This window comes from Nothobranchius furzeri, chromosome 14 (assembly GCF_043380555.1).
Source record: "Nothobranchius furzeri strain GRZ-AD chromosome 14, NfurGRZ-RIMD1, whole genome shotgun sequence".
In the NCBI taxonomy this organism is placed as follows: domain Eukaryota; kingdom Metazoa; phylum Chordata; class Actinopteri; order Cyprinodontiformes; family Nothobranchiidae; genus Nothobranchius; species Nothobranchius furzeri.
In genome coordinates this window covers 58,438,591-58,460,361 of record NC_091754.1, presented here as the reverse complement: position 1 = coordinate 58,460,361, position 21,771 = coordinate 58,438,591, and the positions used below count along the sequence as shown (strand labels likewise).

The following is a 21,771-nucleotide window of genomic DNA, read 5'->3' as shown; positions in this document are numbered from 1 at the left end:
CAGTCGCTGACCCTGAGCCCTGCCCAGAACCTAAGCAGCCATGTCAGTTTTTCATAGTTTGTCATAAATGAACAAATATTTACAGAAATTATTGAATGCCTTTTAAAAAACAATTAACGTTCAATAAATGGCATTTATTACAAAACTTTTCAAGTAATTGTTTTGATTATTTTTCCAAAAAATTCAAAATAAATTCTCATGAAAGTTAAGGTTTTGCATCACTATTGAATAGCTGCAGGTAAATATGCTTTGCTGCAGACAGACAGACAGACAGACAGACAGACAGACAGACAGACAGACAGACAGACAGACAGACAGACAGACAGACAGACAGACAGACAGACAGAGAGAGAGAGAGAGAGAGAGAGAGAGAGAGAGAGAGAGAGAGAGAGAGAGAGAGAGAGAGAGAGAGAGAGAGAGAGAGAGAGAGAGAGAGAGAGAGAGAGAGAGAGAGAGAGAGAGAGAGAGAGAGAGAGAGAGAGAGAGAGAGAGAGAGAGAGAGAGAGAGAATGTTTTATTACTAAATGGGACAATCAGTTGAAACTGTTGAGGGAAATTTGTTGAAAATAAATTACAGGAGATGTCCAGAGTTTGGAAGCCTGTGTGTTTATCATGTGTTCATAGACAAACGGCATTTAATTTGCGTTAACAAGCTGTTACTGTTACAGTAAAAGAAAGTTAATTTGGGGTGACTTGCACTTTAAACACATTCGTAGTTTCCTTTTTGGACTCTCATGTGACTGTTTACATTTTTCTTATAGCTAAATCTTTGTCCACATGGCTCACAGGCTGCAACTGTTGGTCTTTAAGTATTTGTTGTCCATTAGGGAATGTAATAAGTTCAGTCAATAAATAAGTAAATATAATATTGTATTTCATAGTCTTAATTCAAGTTTAAAATAGATTTATGTTTCTTTGGTACAAGTTATAAAGTTATCTGTTTAACTGCCTTTAAATGCTCATTCTGAACTCCTATGTAAAGTTGGAACTGAAGTATCGCGAGATTTCCTGTTCCCGCGAGATCTGGCAGTGGCGGGTGAAAATCTCTCAGACTGTAAACGGAGATATGCAGCGCTCCTTTTGTTGCTGGTAAAGTGATACAGAACAAGGTTAGAGGCTAAAGAACGAGAACAAGGTGATGTCAAAGGATTTAAGAACCTCTTTTCATGACAAGCAGCCAACGAGGTATATGTTTTATTTGTTTCATACGATTTCATCACAGTTTAATGTCAGCTTGCCTTGTATTCTTAATGTTATGCTGGGCATTTTTGGTAATGTGTATTTTTATTCTGTTTATTTTATGTTCTTACGGCATTGTAGCGTGCCCTAGTCCGGTGATGTTATGGCATGGTGTTGATGGCAAAGAATACGACGTTACACTGATGAAGCTTCAGGAGGACTGTTTATGAATAAACGTCCCTATCAAAGAACCTGCGCCTGTGATGTTGTGAAGAGAGCTACACAGGCAAAATGTTAATGTCCTGTGTGGACTCTCGAGTGATTGTTTAAAGTTGCCTTTCGAGTAAAGCATTTTCCACAGAGTTCACAGACAAAAGGTTTATGTCCTGTGTGGACTCTCATGTGTCTGTTTAATGCTGACTTATGACTAAATCTTTGTTTACAGAGCTCACACGCAAAGGCTTTCTCTCCTGTGTGTACTATCATGTGACTGTTTAATGTTGATTTAACACTAAACCTTTGCTCACAGAGCTCACACGCAAAAGGTTTCTGTCCTGTGTGTACTCTCATGTGTCTGTTTAATGTTGACTTAAAACTAAATGTTTGCTCACACAGCTCACATGCAAAAGGTTTCTGTCCTGTGTGGACTCTCATGTGAGTGAACAAATTTGCTTTTCGATTAAAGCTTATTCCACAAAGTTCACAGGCAAAAGGTTTCTGTCCTGTGTGGACTCTCATGTGATTGTTTAAAATTGCCCTTTGATTAAAGCTTTTTCCACAAAGTTCACACGCAAAAGGTTTCTGTCCTGTGTGGACTCTCATGTGATCGTTTAAAATTGTCCTTTGATTAAAGCTTTTTCCACAGAGTTCACACGCAAAAGGTTTCTCTCCTGTGTGGACTCTCATGTGTCTGTTGAATGCTGACTTAAAATTAAATCTTTGCAGACAGTGTTCACACGCAAAAGGTTTCTGTCCTGTGTGGACTCTCCTGTGTCTGTTTAATGATGATTTACGACTAAATCTTTGCTCACAGAGCTCACACGCAAAAGGTTTCTGTCCTGTGTGGACTCTCATGTGATCGTTTAAAATTGTCCTTTGATTAAAGCTTTTTCCACAGAGTTCACATGCAAAGGGTTTCTCTCCTGTGTGGACTCTCATGTGTCTGTTGAATGCTGACTTAAAATTAAATCTTTGCTCACAGAGCTCACACACAAAAGGTTTCTGTCCTGTGTGAACTCTCATGTGTGTGTTGAATGTTGATTTACGACTAAATCTTTGCTCACAGAGCTCACACGCAAAAGGTTTCTGTCCTGTGTGGACTCTCATGTGATCGTTTAAAATTGTCCTTTGATTAAAGCTTTTTCCACAGAGTTCACAAGCAAATGGTTTCTGTCCTGTGTGGATTCTCATGTGACTGTTTAAACCTTTATTATGAGTAAATATTATTCCACAAATGTCACAACTAACTGATTTTGGTTCTTTCTGGACTTTCCTGCATGAGTCCACATGTTGCTTTACTCTAACTTTTTTCTTAGTAACCAAACATCCTGAAGATCTTACTGCTGAATGACTCGTCACTCTCACATGTCTCTGGAGAGACCACTTGTGGAGAAACTGTTGACTACACTCGAGGCAGCTAAAGGATTTGTTGACAGTCTTGACATCTGACTCAGAAGACCTGCTGCCATTGCAGTCATTGTCTCCATCTCCAGTTTCAGGCCCAGAGTCTAATACCTCAACATTTAGATTCATTTCATCTTCACTAACTTCAGTCTCTGAAGAACCAGATATATGTTCATTAGGGTTCAGAACTGGGTTCCTGCTCGATTCTGCTCCTCTACCAGTTTCTGCTGTTGTCTGGTCAGCTGAGCTGCTGGTTGGAACATCTCTGTCTTCTATTTGCTGCTGATAGAGAAGCTGTGAAAACAGAGGTTTGTCTTCATTATCCTCACTTTTTATAGAAACTGGTGTGACAGGAAACCTGGCAGGATTATTCTCCTCCTTCAAATGGAGCTGCTCTTCTTCCAGACTGGTCCTGAGTTCCTCCTGTTCCTCCTTTATGTGGAACTTTTCTGAATCCTGCTGGTCCACAACAGCACTCTGATCTTCAGAAGCTTCTTCTTTAACCCTCTGGTGAACATCTTTGGGAAACAGAAACACATGATGTGAATAAATAACCACTGTAACTTTATTTTCACACATATATAATAATAAACAGTAGAATTATTGGTTAAAGTTGTTGAGATCAGAAATAACTCAGAAAACATTAAATATCTTTAGAATGTATAAATGTTTTTTTTTAATCTAGAATTACTAGAAATAACCAGATTTTCCCAACACCTTGATAACCTCAAACTTTGGTAAAAAGCCTGCATTTATATAATGCCTTTTATGTCACACAACCCCCCAACCCATTCATACATTGGTTTTAAATACAGTCAGGTCCATATATATTGGAACATTGACACAATGCTAACATTTTTGGCTCTATACACCACCACAATGGATCTCAAATGAAACGAACAAGATGTGCTTTAACTGCAGACTGTCAGCTTTTCTTTATACACATCCAAATCAGGTGAACAGTGTAGGAATTGCAACAGTTTGCATATGAGCATCCCACTTGTTAAGGGACCAAAAGTACCGGTAATGGGACAATTGGCTTCTCAGCTGTTCCATGGCCAGGTTTGTGTTATTCCCACATTATTCCAATTACAATGAGCAGATAAAAGGTCCAGAGTTCATTTCAAGTTTTCTATTTGCATTTGGAATCTGTTGCTGTCAACTGTCAAGATGAGATCCATAGAGCTGTCACTATCAGTGAAGCAAGCCATCATTAGGCTGAAAAAACAAAAGAAACCTATCCGAGAGATAGCAAAAGCATTAGGCGTGGCCAAAACAACAGTTTGGAACATTCTCAAAAGGAAGGAATGCACCGGTGAGCTCAGCAACACCAAAAGACTCAGAAGACCACGGAAAGCAACTGTGGTGGATGACCGAAAAATCCTTTCCCTGGTGAAGAAAACACCCTTCACAACAGTTGGCCAGATCAAGAACACTCTCCAGGAGGTAGGTGTGTCTGTGTCAGAGTCAACAATCAAGAGAAGACTCCACCGGTGTGAATACAGAGGGTTCACCACAAGATGTAAACCATTGGTGAGCCCCAAAAACAGGAAGGCCAGATTAGTTTGCCAAACATTATCTAAAAAAGCCTTCACAGTTCTGGAACAACATCCTACGGACAGATGAGACCAAGATCAACTTGTGTTGCCAGTCCCCACATGCCAAAGACAGTGGCAAGTACGGGGTCAAAAGGTGAGCCACACTGAACTGGCTTGTGCGAGCAAAATCAGCCAGAAGACAGGAGCTGGGCTGCAGGTCAAAAAACTGTGGTCAGAAACAAGGGTCACACAAGGGTCACAGGGACAAGAGGACAGAACTAGGCAAAAGGTCAGGCTGGCTGGCCCCACCCCTGGATCCACCCCTGGCTTGGAAAGATGGGATTGGAGGAGAACAGAGTGAAGACAAGCCCATCAGATCCAGAAGCCCTCTCAGGAACAATGGAGAGAAACTGAAGAATGCTGCAAAATATGATGTAATGACCTGTGTTAAGAAGAATGCTGCATGTAGTGAAAATGATACCAAATGTCTTGTGTTGAGCTACAAAGTGTGTATCTGGTAAATGACCCCATGACCTCTCCGTCATGAGATAATGACATATGTGACTTTTACATTGTCTAAGCTGGCCCAGGAAGGGTATATAAGAACAGCTCTGAACAGCAGAGAAAGATTCGGAGATTCGACAAGCAGCTGGGGCAGACGACAAGAAGAGACAGAGCAGATTTGGAGGGGTCATCCCCCGTCCTGCTGGATGGGGGATGACAGGCAGTTTTTTGGAGAGAAGCAGAGCTGAGGAGAGTTCTGGGTTCTTAGTACTTAGGAGTTTTGGGGAGATTCTCAGAAGACAGGAGCTGGTGTAAACCAACCCTTTTATTTAATCATTTTGAACTAATCCCTCCTTGGGGGATAGCGGTTGTTTTTTTATATTTACCCATTTTTGTATTCTTTAATTTTGTAATAAACCTTTTTTGAAAAAGAAACATAATCCTGATTCTTTCAGGTTTTCTCTAAAGCTTCACAAGTGGGGGCCCTGACCATTGTTGCAAAGGAGGTAAGCATGTCGATTATAGGTCTCTGAATTATCAGGACTTACTTTGCAGTTTATAATAAATTAATATAAAGAAACCTTAAGATAAGGGGAGTTTGACTCCCCCCCCCACCTGCGAGTAACGAGTTGTCTTAAGGGCGATAAAACCAAAATATTAGAGGTTATTTTCGGCTCTGATTGCAGGTTGAAAAAGTCACTATCAGCGCTGGAAGGTTGGATTAATTAAATAAATTGATAAATTTATGTTAGCCTGATCAACTAACAAAAATCATTTTATAGTTACCAACCACCCACATAAGCTGATAGAGGCGCAATTAATCCAGATAATCCAAACAATTGCTGAGAGGATTGGCCTTCCTACAGACTTCACTCTAGTATCTTAACCAAAAGATAACGAGTTTAAAAGAAGTAGACTACTCTGGGGATACTATTCGTGCCAGTCATTTCACCTTTAAAATAAAAGATACAATTCTAATTAGGACGTCCAAAACCAGGGTCTAGTACGATAAAACTCGCCGACACCCCCACAGAACCCTGATAGATGCACTGTCTCATAAGTTCTAACGGAACTGGGTTTTAACGGAACCGGCAAATGGGACGTGCACGCGACACTTGTACCAGAGTGATGGGAAGAGAAGAGTATGGAGACGGAAAGGAACTGCTCATGATCCTACGCAAACCACCTCATCAGTGAAGCATGGTGCTGGAAGTGTCATGGCGTGGGCACATATGGCTGCCAGTGGAACTGGTTCTCTTGTATTAATTGATGATGATGTGACTGCTGACAAAAGCAGCATGATGAATTCTGAAGTGTTTCGGGCAATGATCTGCTCATTTTCAGCCAAATGCCTCAGAACTCATTGGACGGTGCTTCACAGTGCAGATGGACAATGACCCATAGCATACTGCAAAAGCAACCAAAGAGTTTTTGAAGGGAAAGAAGTGGACTGTTTTGCAATGACCAAGTCAATCACCTGACCTGAATCTGATTGAGCATGCATTTCACTTGCTGAAGACAAAACTGAAGGGAAAATGCTCCAGGAACAAGCAGGAACTGAAGACTGTTGCAATAGAGGCCTGGCAGAGCATCACCAGGGATGAAACCCAAGGTCTGGTGATGTCTATGTGTTCCACACTTCAGGATGTAATTGACTGCAAAGGATTTGCAACCAAGTATTAAAATGTATGTTTGATTTATGGTTCTTATTCTGTCCCATTGCTTTTGGTCCCTTAACAAGTGGGAGGCACGTATGCAAACTGTTGCAATTCCTACACCGCTCACCTGATTTGGATGTAAATAACCTCAAATAAAAGCTGACAGTCTGCAGTTAAAGCATATTTTGTTTGTTTCATTTGATATCCATTGTGGTGGTGTATAGAGCCAAAAATGTTAGCATTGTGTCAATGTCCCGATATTTATGGACCTGACTGTTGTTGTTTCACACAGAATGCTATATAAACTGATAAAATTCCTGATTTGGGATATTCTGCACTCAAAGTATGTTTCCAAGCCAACAGAATGCCATTTTCCTCTGAGGTAAGGTTGTGTTATTGACAATGATAACTGTTTATCAGACCAAGACTTAAAAATACATGTGCTAGTCATAAAATTAGAATAAAATGACCAAGTTTATTTATTTCAGTATTTCCAAATTTGTATATTACATTAATTCATTACACACAGAGTGGTATATTTCAAATGTTTTTTTCTTTTAATGTTGATGATTATAACTGACAACTAATGAAAATCCCAAATTCTGTATCTCCGAATATTAGAATATAAGACCAATGCAAAAAAAGATTTTTGGAAATGTTGACAAACTGAAAAGTATGAACATGAAAAGTATTAGTATGTACAGCACTCAGTATGTAGTAGGGTTTCCTTTGGCCTGGATGACTTCAGCAATGTGGCTTGCTACGGAGTCCATCGGTCTGTGGTACTGCTCAGGTGTTATGAGAGCCCATGTTGATCTGTTAGTGGCCTTCAGCTATTCTGAACTGTTGACTCTGATGTAGGGCTGAAAGATTTTGGAAAAAAAATCTAAGTGCGATTTTTTTCTTCAATATTGCAATTGCGATTTAATTCACGATTATTTTCTCAAGGGGGCTTTTCTCATTTTTCAACTAACGGAAGCAAAAAAAAATCTTTGTAACTTGTACTGAATATAAACAAGTTTATGTATCTACATATTTATCTACATATCATATTAATAAGTTTATTTGTCTACATATACATAAACACTCAAGTAAAGACAACATTTTGTATTTGAAGGTGCAATGCTTTGCAGCCAGGAGTGATAGGTAAAAATTAATTTTCAAACTGAATTCACCTCATCCATATATGTTTAGATGTTTTTAGGAAAAGTACTGACCCAAATACGTTTGAATGTTTTCAGAACCTCCTTTCTGCTCGAGGTGTTTTGTTCCATTATTTGAAGCTAAATTAGTCAGATGGGGAGTTTCATGCTATCAGAAGGATCCCTTTTGTTTTGAGGTAAACTTCCTAAGGCAAAGGAGGGTGTTTGAGGAATTTGTGTGTGTGTGTGTGTGTGTGTGTGTGTATGTTTTCAAATAAAAACACTCCACAAGCTTTGGCTGATTGTGAGAGGAAAATGGTTTCTGACTCCAGTGTGTCTCTGTGCCTTTCCCTCACCCGTTGCAAAGGAAGCTTTGTAATGTATTTTAAGGTTTGTTACAATTTACCAAATTATCTGTATGTGCTTTGACTTTCTTTAAGGTAATAAAGGAGAGGTAATATGGGAGAGAGACGATGGAAAGCTCCGGAGGGGGTTTGGGCCTTGTCTCTCTCTCCTCTGTGTTGGGGTTATCTGGGTAGCGAACAATTAGTAAGCTTTAACTTACTTTTGGATTCTTCAATAAATTCTGTAAATATGGGAATATTTACTGAGTTATTAATTAATTAAGATACAATTAAGTATATACGGGGCACCATCCCCTTCAACCGGGGAAAAATTGAATCCAAAACTCTAATCAGTCTTTCTTGAAGTTCGTAGAAACCTTGGAGCAGAGACTTCGCTTCGACACAACAAAGCTACTGGAGACAAAAATCTGAATTTTATAACATTTAATTAAACAATTTGTCAAACGAATAAACAATGAAATAAATTAATCATAACCATGTGATATAATAAAAGGAGTGGTGTGTGTGTGCGTGTGTATGGATTCAAAATGGAGTCTTGAATACAAGATGGCTGACCCCTTTGTCTGGCTAAAGTGAGGGTGGCAACTTGTACTTTAACTTCCAAAGCACTTAGAATCAGAAGTAACTTAACCTTAAAATCACTCAAAACGTTTCAAAGGATCATGAAGCTTCACCAAAGATTGATCACGAATTAATATCTTTTTAGTTTAACCGCTTGGCCATAGCAGAAACCATTTAAAGATACCAAACAATGATCAATAAGCAGTTTATTCTTTCAAAATGACCCGACGGACGTATTTGGGAACGAAAAGAGGAAAACACAAAGCTACTTTTAAGCAATAGCGCGGTTTTATTGCTTATTCTGGACTATAGAGGAAACGGAAGAAGAAAGAAGGAGAGAGAGAAAGAGATGAGTTTCTGATCACCAGAACAGCAAGGCGTCCCCCGCTGTTTGATTTGACGGTTCTCCGTGTTTCTCCGCAGTTTTCGGCGTCGTCCGTCGGTTTGATGGCTTTCTCCGCTGTTTTCGGCATTTTCCGTGAGTTTGACGGAGTTGCTGATTTTTCCAGCCCAGTTCTGTGTGTTCTTCCTCTTCAGCAGCTAAGGCAGCGAGCGGTTTAACAGACCTGATGGGCTTGTAGCTTAGTTTTCCAGCGGTTTTGTGAGTTTGATGGAGCACTTAGACTTCCCGCGTGCTCAAGTTAGTCGGAGCGTACGACCGAGCGTGTCCTTACAGCCAGAGATCCTGGGCAAAAGAACGGAGTTCCTTTGTCTTTGTTGTGATTTATAGCCTTTTAAGTCGCGGGAAAGCTCCATGAGCTCCTGCACATGCGCAGAACGTGTTTCTGGTATTAGGCGGTGACGTCTTCACATTGCTTCCGTGTGCAAAGCATCATGGGAAATGAAGTTTCTGCTGGCGCTGATGTTTAATATCTGCTTTTGAAAGCAATTTAGCACAGTCTTTTGGAGAAAATTACTGCAGCAATTTCTCATGAGGGCATACCATCAACATTTGTTTCTCTTTGTGTAAGGTGTGTTATTTCAGGTAAAGGACCATGGCGCATATAAAATACCCAACAAGGAGCGCATCCCTTGAAGGAGAATAGGTATTAGCATCAATTGTTAAAATTGATTTGCAGAAAAGAAGTGTGTCCCGTTTATTGAAGTCTTTTGTGTTTAGAGTTTTTGACGTCTTGGCGATGCAGAGCTTCCGTAGTTCAGTTACGGTCATGGGGAGCCAAAGTCACTTTCGCTTCATGGGTCACCGGAAGAACGAAAAAATGAATGCAAGTCAACGGGGCTAAAAAAAGCCATTTTCTAATCTGCTTTGCCTAGGCCCTGGATATGGACATATGTTGTATTGCAATTTAAATGAAAAGTAATGATGGTTGTTTCGATCATGCCAGTCACGTACTTTGAGATTTATCAGCTTGCAAATGTTCGTAATTAGCATGACTAAAAACTAGAAATCGGCACGTTGCATATGTGACGTCACCACATAATCTTCTCTCCCCACAGTAGCTGCTACTTACCAAATGACCAGAATTATGGTGGTTCTTTCCTTCTGTGGGAAGTTTGCTGAACTTACAGCCCTTTCCCTCAGTTTTCTCCGAGTCTGGTTCGATAACGTCACTTTGGTGAAGCACATTTGTTGTCCTGGACTTATTTTCACACAAAACCTAAAATATCGTTCCCCCCGTTCGAAAATAAGCATGATCTTGGTATCAAGACATCCCTAGTTATTTGTACTTTGTTTTAATTCCCCACAGGCAGAATTAGTTTTATTATTCCCAACCTGTGGATGGAAAGATTTATGATTTTTTGTAGTTGTTAATAAACCTGATCATCATTTTAACTTTTAAATCCCGTTATTGTCCCTTCCTTTTTGCACACGAGCCAAACTCCCCAGGAAGGGTCGTAACACCACTCGCCTCACGCACATAAGTGACCAAAACAAAGCAGCATGGAGACACTCCATCTTCTACCACCTCTCAGGCAGCAGCCTGCACTCCCAAGTTCTACACGTCACCAGAACATAACCAACCAACACAATAAAAGCAGTGTTATACAAAATGGAAGGCCTGTAGTGTTTATTCTTTTACAGTAAGAATTTATCCGTTTTTTGAGGAATTTATTTGAGATTTTCTGGTTTTTGTTAATTGTGCAATAGAAAAGTAATCATTGGATTAATTTTCTAAATAGTCATTAGAATAGTCGACTATTCGATAAAATAATCGTCAGAATAATCGTTTTAAAAATAATCGTTTACCCCCAGCCCTAGCATTGAACATCTCCTGAGCTGGAGAGTTTTGGAGCAGGCACATCAACCATCGGGTGGAAAGTGGATCCAGTTTAGCAACTACATGGTGGTATTTTGTGTCATCTGAAGAAATTCCCCGCAGTACAAACTACGTTTTCATGTGAGAAAACCATGGTAATGGTTTGTGCAGCCAAAAGTATGGAAACATTGTCAAATAGAACACTCGATTAATCAATGGATGATTCAACAGAATACTCAAATACTAAAATATTCTATAGCTGCAGCCCTACTAAACATATCTAAATATATTCACATATGATTCAATTCGAAAATACTTTATTAATCCCAGAGGGAAATTGATTGCTGTAGTAGCTCAGAATAATAATAATAATCAAGTCATCAAAGAGTTGTTGTATATCACAATGGCTGTTGGCAGGAAGGATCTCCAGTAGAGGTCAGTGTTGCAGCGAAACTGAAGAAGCCTCTGACTGAAGACACTCTTCCGTTGTCGGACAGTCTTGTGAAGAGAATGCTCAGGGTTGTCCATCATTTTCTTGATTCTCTGGAGAATCCTTCTTTGCATTATCTCCTCCAGTGGTTCCACAGTCGTCCCCAGAAAAGAACCAACCTTTGTTACTAGGCGGTTGAGCCTTTTCAGGTCCCTGCTTCTGATCAGTAGAATTTAATTATTTCAGCAACATGTTCAGTAGTAATCTACTGGAAATTATAATAACATTTAACATCTAATAGCAACAATGTAATGGCGTGCTACATGCTGGCTTAGCATTAGCTTTTTCTGTCCTGGCCCTATACTTACTGGTTATTTTAAATGCTAGTCTGGCCTCCTGTGTGGTCCCCCTTAGGGCTGTTGTGCGACCCCTGTTGAAACAGAAGGGGACGCAGGAAACTGGGTTAGCCAATTACAGCCCTATCTCACATCTACCCTTCATATCTGAGTTGCTTGAGAAGGCTGTATATTCAGTCAGAGTCTAGAACAGGTCACAGTACAGAGACTGTGCTGTTAATGGTTCTTAACAGTTTTTTTTTAGCTTGTGATAGGGGGTGATGCTGTCTTTCTTTTGATGTTGGACCTGTCAGCAGCCTTTGATACGGTCGATCATGAAATTCTTCTGGATCGGCTACAACATTGGGTGGGAATCACAGGTGCGGCCCTACAATGGCTATGCTCTTCTTCAGCGGTATTGCATGCATTTTAATTTTTATGCTGATGACTGTCAGATCTACCTCCCTTTTCAATTGGGGGGGGGGGGGGGGGTCAATGGATCAATATCAAAGCTTATAGATGCCTTAGAGGACGTCCACTCCTGGATGGCTACAAACTTTTTACATTTGAATGACATGAAGACTGAACTCATTGTACTTAGCCCTGGCATGTCTGCACGCACCAGTGATGCTATGGACCTGGGCTCTTTAGAAGGGCTGCCACGACTAGTCGACGCGTCACGACGACGTCAACAAAAAAATAGTCGACTCGTCATTTATTGTGTGAGCATTTTTAAAATTTGCGCCTGCTGCAAAATGTTTGGCACATTCAGCACTTCCGGCACATTTGCTTCCTGCCCCACTGCTCTATAAGTCGAGGCACATGCTCTGTAGTGGCACTCCAGCTCAGCGGTCGTGCAGAATCACCAGTGAAACAACACAACATGGCAAATCGACAATGGAGCTCAAAGGTTTGGGAGCATTTTATGAAAACAAACAACTGAGAAGCAAGTAGAGTGCAAACTCTGTAACTCTCTCGTTTCACGGGAGCACATCAGCGACGCACGTGCATCTTAAAAGGAAGCATGTCACGGCAGAGAACGAAGAGTCACCTCTGTAAGTGTACAGTACCTTACTAGCATCATATGTGTAGCAACAACAGCAGTGATGGTGATAATACGTTTAAATGTATATGTCACGTGTTAGCTCTAATGCTACAAGCACTGATGATTTATTTTACCCCGCTACGTTACAACGGTAAAAGAAAGTGCTCCTTCTACAATAGCATAGCATAGCATAGTTTATTTATATAGCACGTTTAAAATGCAGCATGGGAGCTGCCCAAAGTGCTGCACAGGCTAAAACAAAACACAACCATTACAAGGAGCTAAAACAAAGGATAAAAATCTCAATCAAAGGCAGGTAAAACATGATGAATACTAAGAACACAATTAAAACAATGATACAATAAAACACTAAAACGAGTCACTGTCTAAAAGCTAAAGTGTAAAAGAGGGTCTTTAATAGGGCTGCAACAAACGATTATTTGGATAATCGATGAATCGGATGGGGTCTCGACACGATTAATCGATTAATCGGATTACATGGGGAAATTTTTAAAAACTGCTAGGGAAACGTTATTTCTCTCCTTCCTTCACTTTATTTAACACAACATTATTAGAAAACAGTTCAATAGCAGAAAAACAACATGCCATCACCTAAATTGTCTTATAAGGTGTATAGACAGAGACCCTAAGCTACATCTATCTGTGACCTAAAATGCTTGGTCCAATTAAACAGCTTAAGGGCAATTCTCATCTGTTTTGTTTGATCTTATCTGTAGACATTTATTATAACTGGGGATGTCAAACAACTAATTTTTAAATGTAATTAAACATAGGCTGTGAATTAATCAAAATTGATCACTATTTCCAAAAATGACGCAAGTTTAGAAAAGAAGCAGATGAGATAGCATGTCTGATGATTTAGTTTTTCATCTGATAATATTAGAACATGTCAGTAATGCCTGAGGGGCTTTTATAAACACTGTATAACTAACACTACTGGAGAGGGTATGAATTACACAGAGGCTTCTGGGGAGCCCAGTTATGGGGGGGCGGCATTTTGCCTTGGCCCCCAAAATGACTTGAAACGGCCCTGGGTGTGTGACTGAGTGTTGAAGGTGACCTGAATAGTATCAAATTTATAAATATTACATGTGTGTAACTTATTGTTTTATACAGGTAAAAACGTGTAATGGAGGTAAATCTACCTACATTTTACTTTTCAACACTTTGTTTTGTTTTGTTTTTATTTAACTATTTTCCTGTCCTGTCTGTCTCTCATCTTCCTGCATCTCCTCTTAATTCTCCAGAAAATCTGTTGCCTGGATTCTTACTTTTTCACCTCATCAGTTACTTCTGAGCAGATCAAAGGGATCTCCTGACCGCAAAGCGCAGAGCGCGTTTTCGATGCTGCGTGAAGTGAAATCACCGCAGCACAGGTGATGAGCTCCGCAGTAGCGCGCTTCAGGCACAAATAAGACAGAAAATAGAGAACATGTGCAGACATGAACGATCGTGTGCTAATTATAGTTTTTTGGTTGCGCCACTTTGAGAATGGACCGTGCGTTGGAAGCAGCTGCCTGGATCGCTGCGCAAAAATGCGCTGTGCCGCTCTCTGCTCAAAAGAGTCCAAAAATGATATAATATAGAAAACTTTTTCCGGTTCACCTGGATGTGTAGGATATACAGCTCCCCCATAATTCGATCCCTGCTCCTGGATGAAAAGCCGGACATTTTCATCAATACAAGAACCCGCAGTCCGGACGCGCCGGACAGAGAGTGAAAAGTGGACACGTCCGGGGAAAACGGAACGTACGGTCACCATAGTCCTCATAAAGCGGGAAATTATAGATAGAGTAATTTGCTCGTGCCCTGGGCCCTTTAGAGTTCGTGGGCCCTGGGCAATTGCCCAGTTAATCCGGCCTTGGAACCGGTTCGCAGCAGCGCGAGTCCCCCCGCTCATCTAATAAGCGTCGCGCTCACGACTTTAGACTCTTTTTTTACGAGCTTAGGGCATGTCTAGCCTGTGTAATAATCCGGGACTTGGATGAATCACTTTTGAAAAGTTTTTAATTTACCCGGACACAGAGTTCTCTCCTTCCTCGCTGATGATCCCGACATGCTTGCGTTTAAGACGCTGCATCATCCCGTGCCATGCCAAGTCTGACCTAAACGTTGCAGGTAACGCATGTCTTCGCCTGATTTAACTGAAAATGCTCCCAAACTTAAAAAGCTTTTACTTTTTTGACTCTCGCTGCTTCTGCCATGTTCCTCTTCCAAACAACTGCCGGCTCTCCCTCGCGCTGATCTGTCTGCGCGCAACGGCGGGCGGGAAGGGGGGCCGCTTTTGGAAGAGTTGTGCGACACAACGAATCGATGACGCAATTCGTTGCCAACGCTTTTAGTAATCGATTTTCATCGAATTTATCGATTCGTTGTTGCAGCCCTAGTCTTTAAACGAGATTTAAAAACCGCCAGAGACGGAGCCTGCCGAACTCCAATGGGCAAAGAGTTCCAAAGCTTTGGGGCAGCATGCACAAATGCTCGATCCCCCAGCGATTTTAGTCTCATCCGCGGCGTGTACAGCAGCAAAAGGTCAGCCGACCTCAACGTGCGAGTGGGCACATGTGGAGTGAGAAGGGCAGAGAGGTAGGTTAGGTGCCAGGTCATTGAGTGCTTTAAAAACAAAAGTCAGTAACTTAAACTGCACTCTGAAAATGACAGGGAGCCAGTGAAGATGTTACAGGACAGGGGTAATGTGGCTACGTCGGTGTGTACCCGTCAAGAACCGGGCAGCAGCGTTCTGAACAACCTGCAGCCGATTCAGGGCAGAGTCCGGAACACCAACACCTTGTGGACGAGTTTCTCACAAGGCCAACCAAGTGCACACCGCAACAAGCCAACGCCCTGGCCGAGGCGATTTTGAACATGCTGGTAACTGACATGAGACCCCTTTCCATGGTTGGCGATCAAGATTTTAAAGATAAGATCAAGATGTTCAACCAAGAATACTATGAGTACTTTCTACCACGTCGATCACATTTCACCACATTGATGGAAAGGAAATATGAGACCTTTGAAAAGGTGTGCATCTGTGTGCGTACGTATGTGCGTGTGCTACGATACAAATAAAAAATAGAATTTTATGGGTTAGGGTAAAGCAGGCCCTCAGAAATCTGGTTCCCTGACCCTGACTGCTGACGTGTGGACCAGCCGTACTACAGAGGTCTCTATGTTCACCCGGTGACTAAGCTAGTGGGACTCCCCAAAGTCCCTGAGGACTCAGATGATACTGTTCCGCAATAGAATGACTTTAGCATGTGTGTATTTGTATCCATACAAATACAGGGGCGGCTGTTAAAAGTCCGCTTTCCAGAGGAATAATGTTTGTGAACACAAGCTGTATGTTACAAGTCCGCTTGGTCACCTTAACCGTTTAGACTATGTTACCCATGATGCACCTCGGTATCTGTACTTCCGGTTGGGAACGTGTTTAGCGCAGTTCAGCACAGCTGAAAGGTGTTGGATGATCAGCGTTTTTCTCGTGCGTTCCTGTGTGAGTTACCCTCGGTGTGCCTGTTTATCATGCGAGTATCATATAAGACAAGAGTGATGCTTATTTGACTTTATCCGTGAGTTGCTCTGTGTATAAACATAGATGGGCCTCTATCCGGTGTGCTGGACACACTCTCCAGCTCATAGTGAACACAGCTCCCAAAGAAACAAGCATCTGCAGAGCATTAGGTTGCACACATATGATCTGTTTGACATTGTAGCATTTGTATTAAAATGTTGCAACAAAATTCATTAAATGCAGTTTAATGAGCTATTATTTTGTCTTTATTATTAGATGGCACATAACTGATCACACATAGAACTTGAAGCTAATGATGGGTGTATTAGAGCATCCTGGTGCAAAAAGCTATACTTTTATGAAGGCATGATTGGTCACGACTAGTCGTCACCAAACTGGCGACTAATGGACTAATAAAATAGTTGTTTGTAGCAGCCCTACTCTTTAGCGCCTAATGTGAAGACCACCATCCGAAATGTGGCACTTCAATTGGACTCAGCCCTTAAGTTTAATGCACAAATCAACCAAGTTGTGCGATCATGCTTTTTTAAATTGCACCACCTAGCCAGAATTAAGCCCCTGCTGTTCAGAGTACATCTAGAGTCTGCCACCTATGCTTTTATTCTATTACGGCTTGACTACTGCAATGCATTGTATGCCGGTCTGAGTCAGGGCACGGTAGCAAGCTTGCAGCTAGTACAAAACTCAGCCACTAGGTTTGTGGAAGGGACTTGGCGCAGGGACCATTTCATCTTGTGTTGGCATCCCTTCACTGGCTGCCAATGCACTATAGGGCAAAATTTAAGTTCTTGGTACTGGCATACAATGCCTTACAAGGACTGGCTCCAGCATATCTTGTCAGCCTTTTGCATAGATTCACGGGTCCTTCGCTCGGCCGACAGGGAGCTGTTGATGGTTCTGCGCACCAAGTGCAGGTCACGGAGGGACACTGCATTTTCGGTGCGGGCTCCTACACTTTGGAACCAGTTGCCTTTGGTGTTGCGTCAGTCACCTTCATTGATGGTTTTAAAGACTCGCATGAAGACCCAATTTTATAGAATAGACTTTATTGATCCCACAGTGGGGAAATCCACTTGTTACAGCAGCACCAACACTTAAGAGAATCTTTTGAAGAAAAATAATAACAAAGGTACGTGTATAAGCAGTAGTATAGAATTGTAACCTTCGACCACTAAAAGCAATGAAAAAAGGAAAAAACTTGGGGTTCCAACACTATGCAGCATACTACAAGAGATAAGGACATACTATATATATATATATATATATATATAATATATATATATATAATATATATATATATATATATTGAATATAGGGCTGAACGATTAATTGTGTATGCAATTAAATTGCGATGTGACAAAAGGAGATTTTCTAATCGCAAAGGATGCGATTTGACTGGCAGCGAGTGGTTAGCACAATGCTAATATACATTGAAAAAACCCATAGGGATGCTAATGCTAATATCGCAGAATAGATTCTTACAAATTTCGAATTAGGAACGTGCCAAATTATTACATTTGGAGTCTAATAAAAAGTAAAAACTGCCATTAATCAAATAAGTACAGACAGATATTTTAGTAAAGCTAGAAAACTGTACTTCAACTCCACTGACTTTTGGCTAACAACTGTGAACGTAACTGAACTACGGAAGCTCTGCATGGACAAGACGTCAAAAACTCAAAACACAAAAGACTTCAATAAATGGGACACACTTCTTTCCTGCAAATATATTTTCACAGTTGATGCTAATACCTATTCTCCTTCAAGGGATGTGCTCCTGGCTATAAAGCATTGCACCTTCAAATACATGAGAATGAGAAAAGCCCCTTGAGAAAATAATTGTGAATTAAATCGCAATTGCAATATTGAAGAAAAAAAATCGCAGTTACATTATTTTCCAAAATCATTCAGCCCTAATTGAATACATACTGAGTATTGCATAGGTGTTATTGTATAGCAGGTTAATGCCAGTACAGCTTGAACTGAGGAGCTATACACTTACTGCAGAGGGGACTAATAGCCTATGGCAGTGTCAAGGCATTCCAGGATTAGCATCTTTTTCTTGGTTACGTTGCCCCAGCCTCTTATTCTTTTGCTGTATTTTATTGTCTGGTTTTACTTCTCTCTTTTAATTTTTCTATGCTGGTTTTAACGATTGTTACATTTTATTCGATGGCTTTACGTTTTATTTGTGTTGTGTTCAGCACCTTGGGTATCAGGTTGAAGAAGGGGCTTTATAAACAAATAAATGAAATGAAAAATGAAATACCCGTTTTTCAACTCTTGATCCCAAACTCTGGACCGTTTCTGCCTTTTACAAAGGTGCCTGTCTTTGCTGGTCTCCCTATTTTCCTCCACAGCACCTAGATTACAACATTGTGCATCAGTAAAATGTGTTCAGACTGTCGTGCGCACCTTTAACGAAGGAACCTCTAAAACCAACACACGCGCGCGCACCAACACACACACACACACACACACACACCTGTATCCATGCTGTCCAGATCCAGATGGTGAAGTAAACACGATGAATCAGTCCCAGCTGATGGATGATCCTGAAGTGGTAGCAGGTTTTCTTTAGCCGTGTTTAGCTAACAGCTGCAATAGAAACAAAGCAGGAAAGCTGATTAAGATGCTGCTTCAGAACAACTCATGAGATTAAAGATCCAACGCTTTGGTTCTGATCAGCTGAGGACAGATCCAGTCTGGAAAAGAGGACCTTTGGTCACCAGAGTTCACGGAGTAGAGCTAACCGCTTTTTGCTCCCGAGTCGAGCGCGTTTCTCAGAGCGGAACCGCAGCAGATCCAGAGGACAGGAAGACTAGAGAAAAGCTTTTCTGACCCATCACCTGCTTTTGGAGCTCCGATTGTCACGAAGACCGCAGAACATCTTCTCTGGTTCTGGAAAGAACTCGTACCAAGTTGTTGAGGAGGAGAAGAAAGCTTCCACAGCCTGGGGATGTTTACAGGTGCTGCTTCTACCACATGGGTAACCACGTGAGGTGCATTACCGCCACCTACCGGTCTGGAGGATGAACAGCTCTCCCTCTAAACCAGGTTAGGCTGTGAGCTGAGGACGGTGTTCTGAACTGAGTGTAAACATCTGTAAGCAGCCTCTCCTGCTGCAGCTGTTCTGTCACTTGACAAAAATATGTTTCTATGACAACGGAGCAGCGGGACGTTCTGGGACGCAGCAATCATAGATGATGATGGTTCAGTTCTAGTCTGGGGAAATTAATATGATGTCTGTTTTATTCAGCAACAACATGGATGCATAAAATCAACTCTTCTATTTTATTAGTGTTTTTCTTCTATCTGACAGGAAGAAGTTGCCGTATGTTTCTACAGTTTTCTATGTGGATCCATGCAGATCCACTCATTCCCAGTATTTGTGCCACGCCAGCTCCTGATTTTACTGCAGCTTGGCTCAAATCTTCTGGTGAGTTTGAAGCTGCTCTGAATGTCAGAAAGTTGCAGAAGCATCAGAAGGAATCCAACAAACTCAAAGGAACAACTGATGCTGTTGTTGAAACTCAACTCCTTCTGAGCTGATTCTGCTATTAAAATGACGGGAAGCATTTCTAACTCTGTTCATCAGCTTTATTCTACACCTACGGGGACGTTACTAGGACACATCTCATTCATGGACACATGGCTGCAGACTGAGCCCTCCACGGCTCCCTGGCAGCAGCTGCCTTCTCCTGCAGGACAAAACACAGAGACACCCTGGACAACCTGCTCAGCATCAGTGTGAGGACCATGAGACAGAGCCTGAGACACTGGTCCACTGTCCAAAGTCCCCAGATTCCAGTCTGAAGCAGCATGAAGGAGACAGACACAGATCTGATCCACACTCTCATTAAAATGGGACCATCGTCTGGTTTCCACAGGTCTTCAATAGTCCAGACTGTCCTCTGTGTTGAATGGAAGCAGGTTTGTTTTACTGCAGCGTCCATTTGGGAAATTTCAGAGACACGTTAGTACCTGTGTGGTTAACAGCACTCATTACTACAGTTAGAATCACTAGACTGAAGAAGAAGAAACATTTTTCAACACGTCATGTCATTTGTGTTCATCAAACTGGCTTCATGCAGTTTGTGTTTTCACCACCAGAGGGAGACAAACCAGCACCAATGAATCCAGTTCCTTCCTTGTTGAAGTGGACATCAGCTCCATGACAGCTAACCTGATCAGGGATCAGTGATAGTGGTGAAAACATGATGTCATCTCTGTTTGGTCAGTGATTACATCAGAGACAAGCTGGTCATGTGACGAACTGGAAGGCTTCGCCATGGGTAACCCGTTAGTGTTACCCATGTAGTTTAGTGGTTACCAGTAAAGTACAGAACTGATTTCAAAGTACTTCTACTAGTTTATAAATCAGTCAATGGCATGGTGCCAGATTCATGTCTGACCTCCTTCCTGTAGTGCAGAAAAACTCTGAGATCCTTAGGAAGCAAATCAGCTGGTAGAACCCCAGGTCGGAACAGGGTGAAGCTGCTTTTAGCTGCACACAGATGGAATCAGCTTTCTCATGACTTCAAATGTGCCCCAACTCTAGTAGCTTTTAAATCTAAATTAAAAACCTTCATGTTTTCATCACCCTTTGAATGAATGTTCTTATACTGAGCTTTCTGCACTGTAACTGCTCACCTTTTAATTTAGTCTTTTTCTTTTTAAACCTAATTTTGATTTGTGTGTATTTTATTTTTGCTGTCACGTTGATTTTAATGTTCTTGCTATTCTTGCTAATTAGAAAGTACATTGAATTGCCTCTTGTGTGTGAAGTGTGCTATAAAGTTACCTTGCCTTCAAAATTCACACGTTCACTATCGCCCTCTGGTGGACATATCAATCATTACACGAAACAATTACTCAATTAACGCCTTCCCTAAACTTTGTTCTACTTGTGGGGCGGCTGCCTAACTTAAAAACAAAACAAAATGTTTTCTGCTAAAATATTCATGAAGCTTTTTTTTTTTGCCCCTAAAGAAAAACATCAAAGCGGTTAAAGGGTCAAAACGTCGAGAGAAAAGGAGATGTCTGATTTAGATAATGGAACTTCAGTAAAATAAAACTTTCTCTTGCTTTTTCTGTCCACTAGGTGGCGGTAATGAAACTTACGTTGGTTGCACCGGAAAAAAAAACAAGAAGCTGCTAGCAGAGTTAGCTTGTTGCTAAAATGTCTTCACTTCAGTCTCTGGAAGAGTTGATCAGCTAAAGCGACTAACTGAAATCTTCTCACCAGGCTGTGAAAACTTTCTTCTCCTCAACAACTTGGTGCGAGTTCTTTCCAGAACCAGAGAAGATATTCTGCGGTCTTCGTGACAATCGGAGCTCCAAAAGCAGGTGATGGGTCAGAAAAGCTTTTCTCTAGACTTCCTGCCCCCTGGGTCTGCTGCTGTTCCTTTGGCCTCTCTGAGAAACGCGCTCGTTTAGCTGCTTTCATCAGATTGAAGAGGTTCCCTCTATCAGACTCGCTCATCTGAGTTGGTCATGATGCAGGATCGCTGCTCGCTCTCTGATCCATCCTGCTCACACTCTCCGACGGAAACGCCCCGAATCTGAATGTGACTCTGGAGGAAAAAGCGGTTAGCTCTACTCCGTGAACTCTGGTGA

The 21,771-nt window shown here is 41.4% G+C and overlaps 1 protein-coding gene across 8 annotated transcripts in view; it reads right to left on the bottom strand.

Moving 5' to 3' along the window:
- The window catches only part of LOC107396891 (gastrula zinc finger protein XlCGF57.1-like), a 51,993-nt gene extending 31,303 nt beyond the window's left edge, over positions 1–20,690 (bottom strand). For 5 of the 8 annotated variants that reach the window (XM_070544236.1, XM_070544235.1, XM_070544237.1 and 2 more), the window contains exons 1-4: positions 19,002–20,690; positions 18,638–18,750; positions 18,422–18,515; positions 3,132–3,320 (exon numbers count right to left, since the gene is read on the bottom strand). Coding sequence is in view for 3 of the 8 variants with exons in the window: in XM_070544234.1 (XP_070400335.1) it covers positions 1,474–3,320; positions 18,638–18,647 (1,857 nt within the window). In the remaining 5 variants the exon portion in view is untranslated. Of the gene's footprint in view, positions 1–809; positions 3,321–18,421; positions 18,516–18,637; positions 18,751–19,001 lie in introns of those variants that run through there. The other 3 variants (XM_070544242.1, XM_070544241.1, XM_070544234.1) reach the window with 2 other exon arrangements.
- Positions 20,691–21,771: the final 1,081 nt, after the last annotated feature.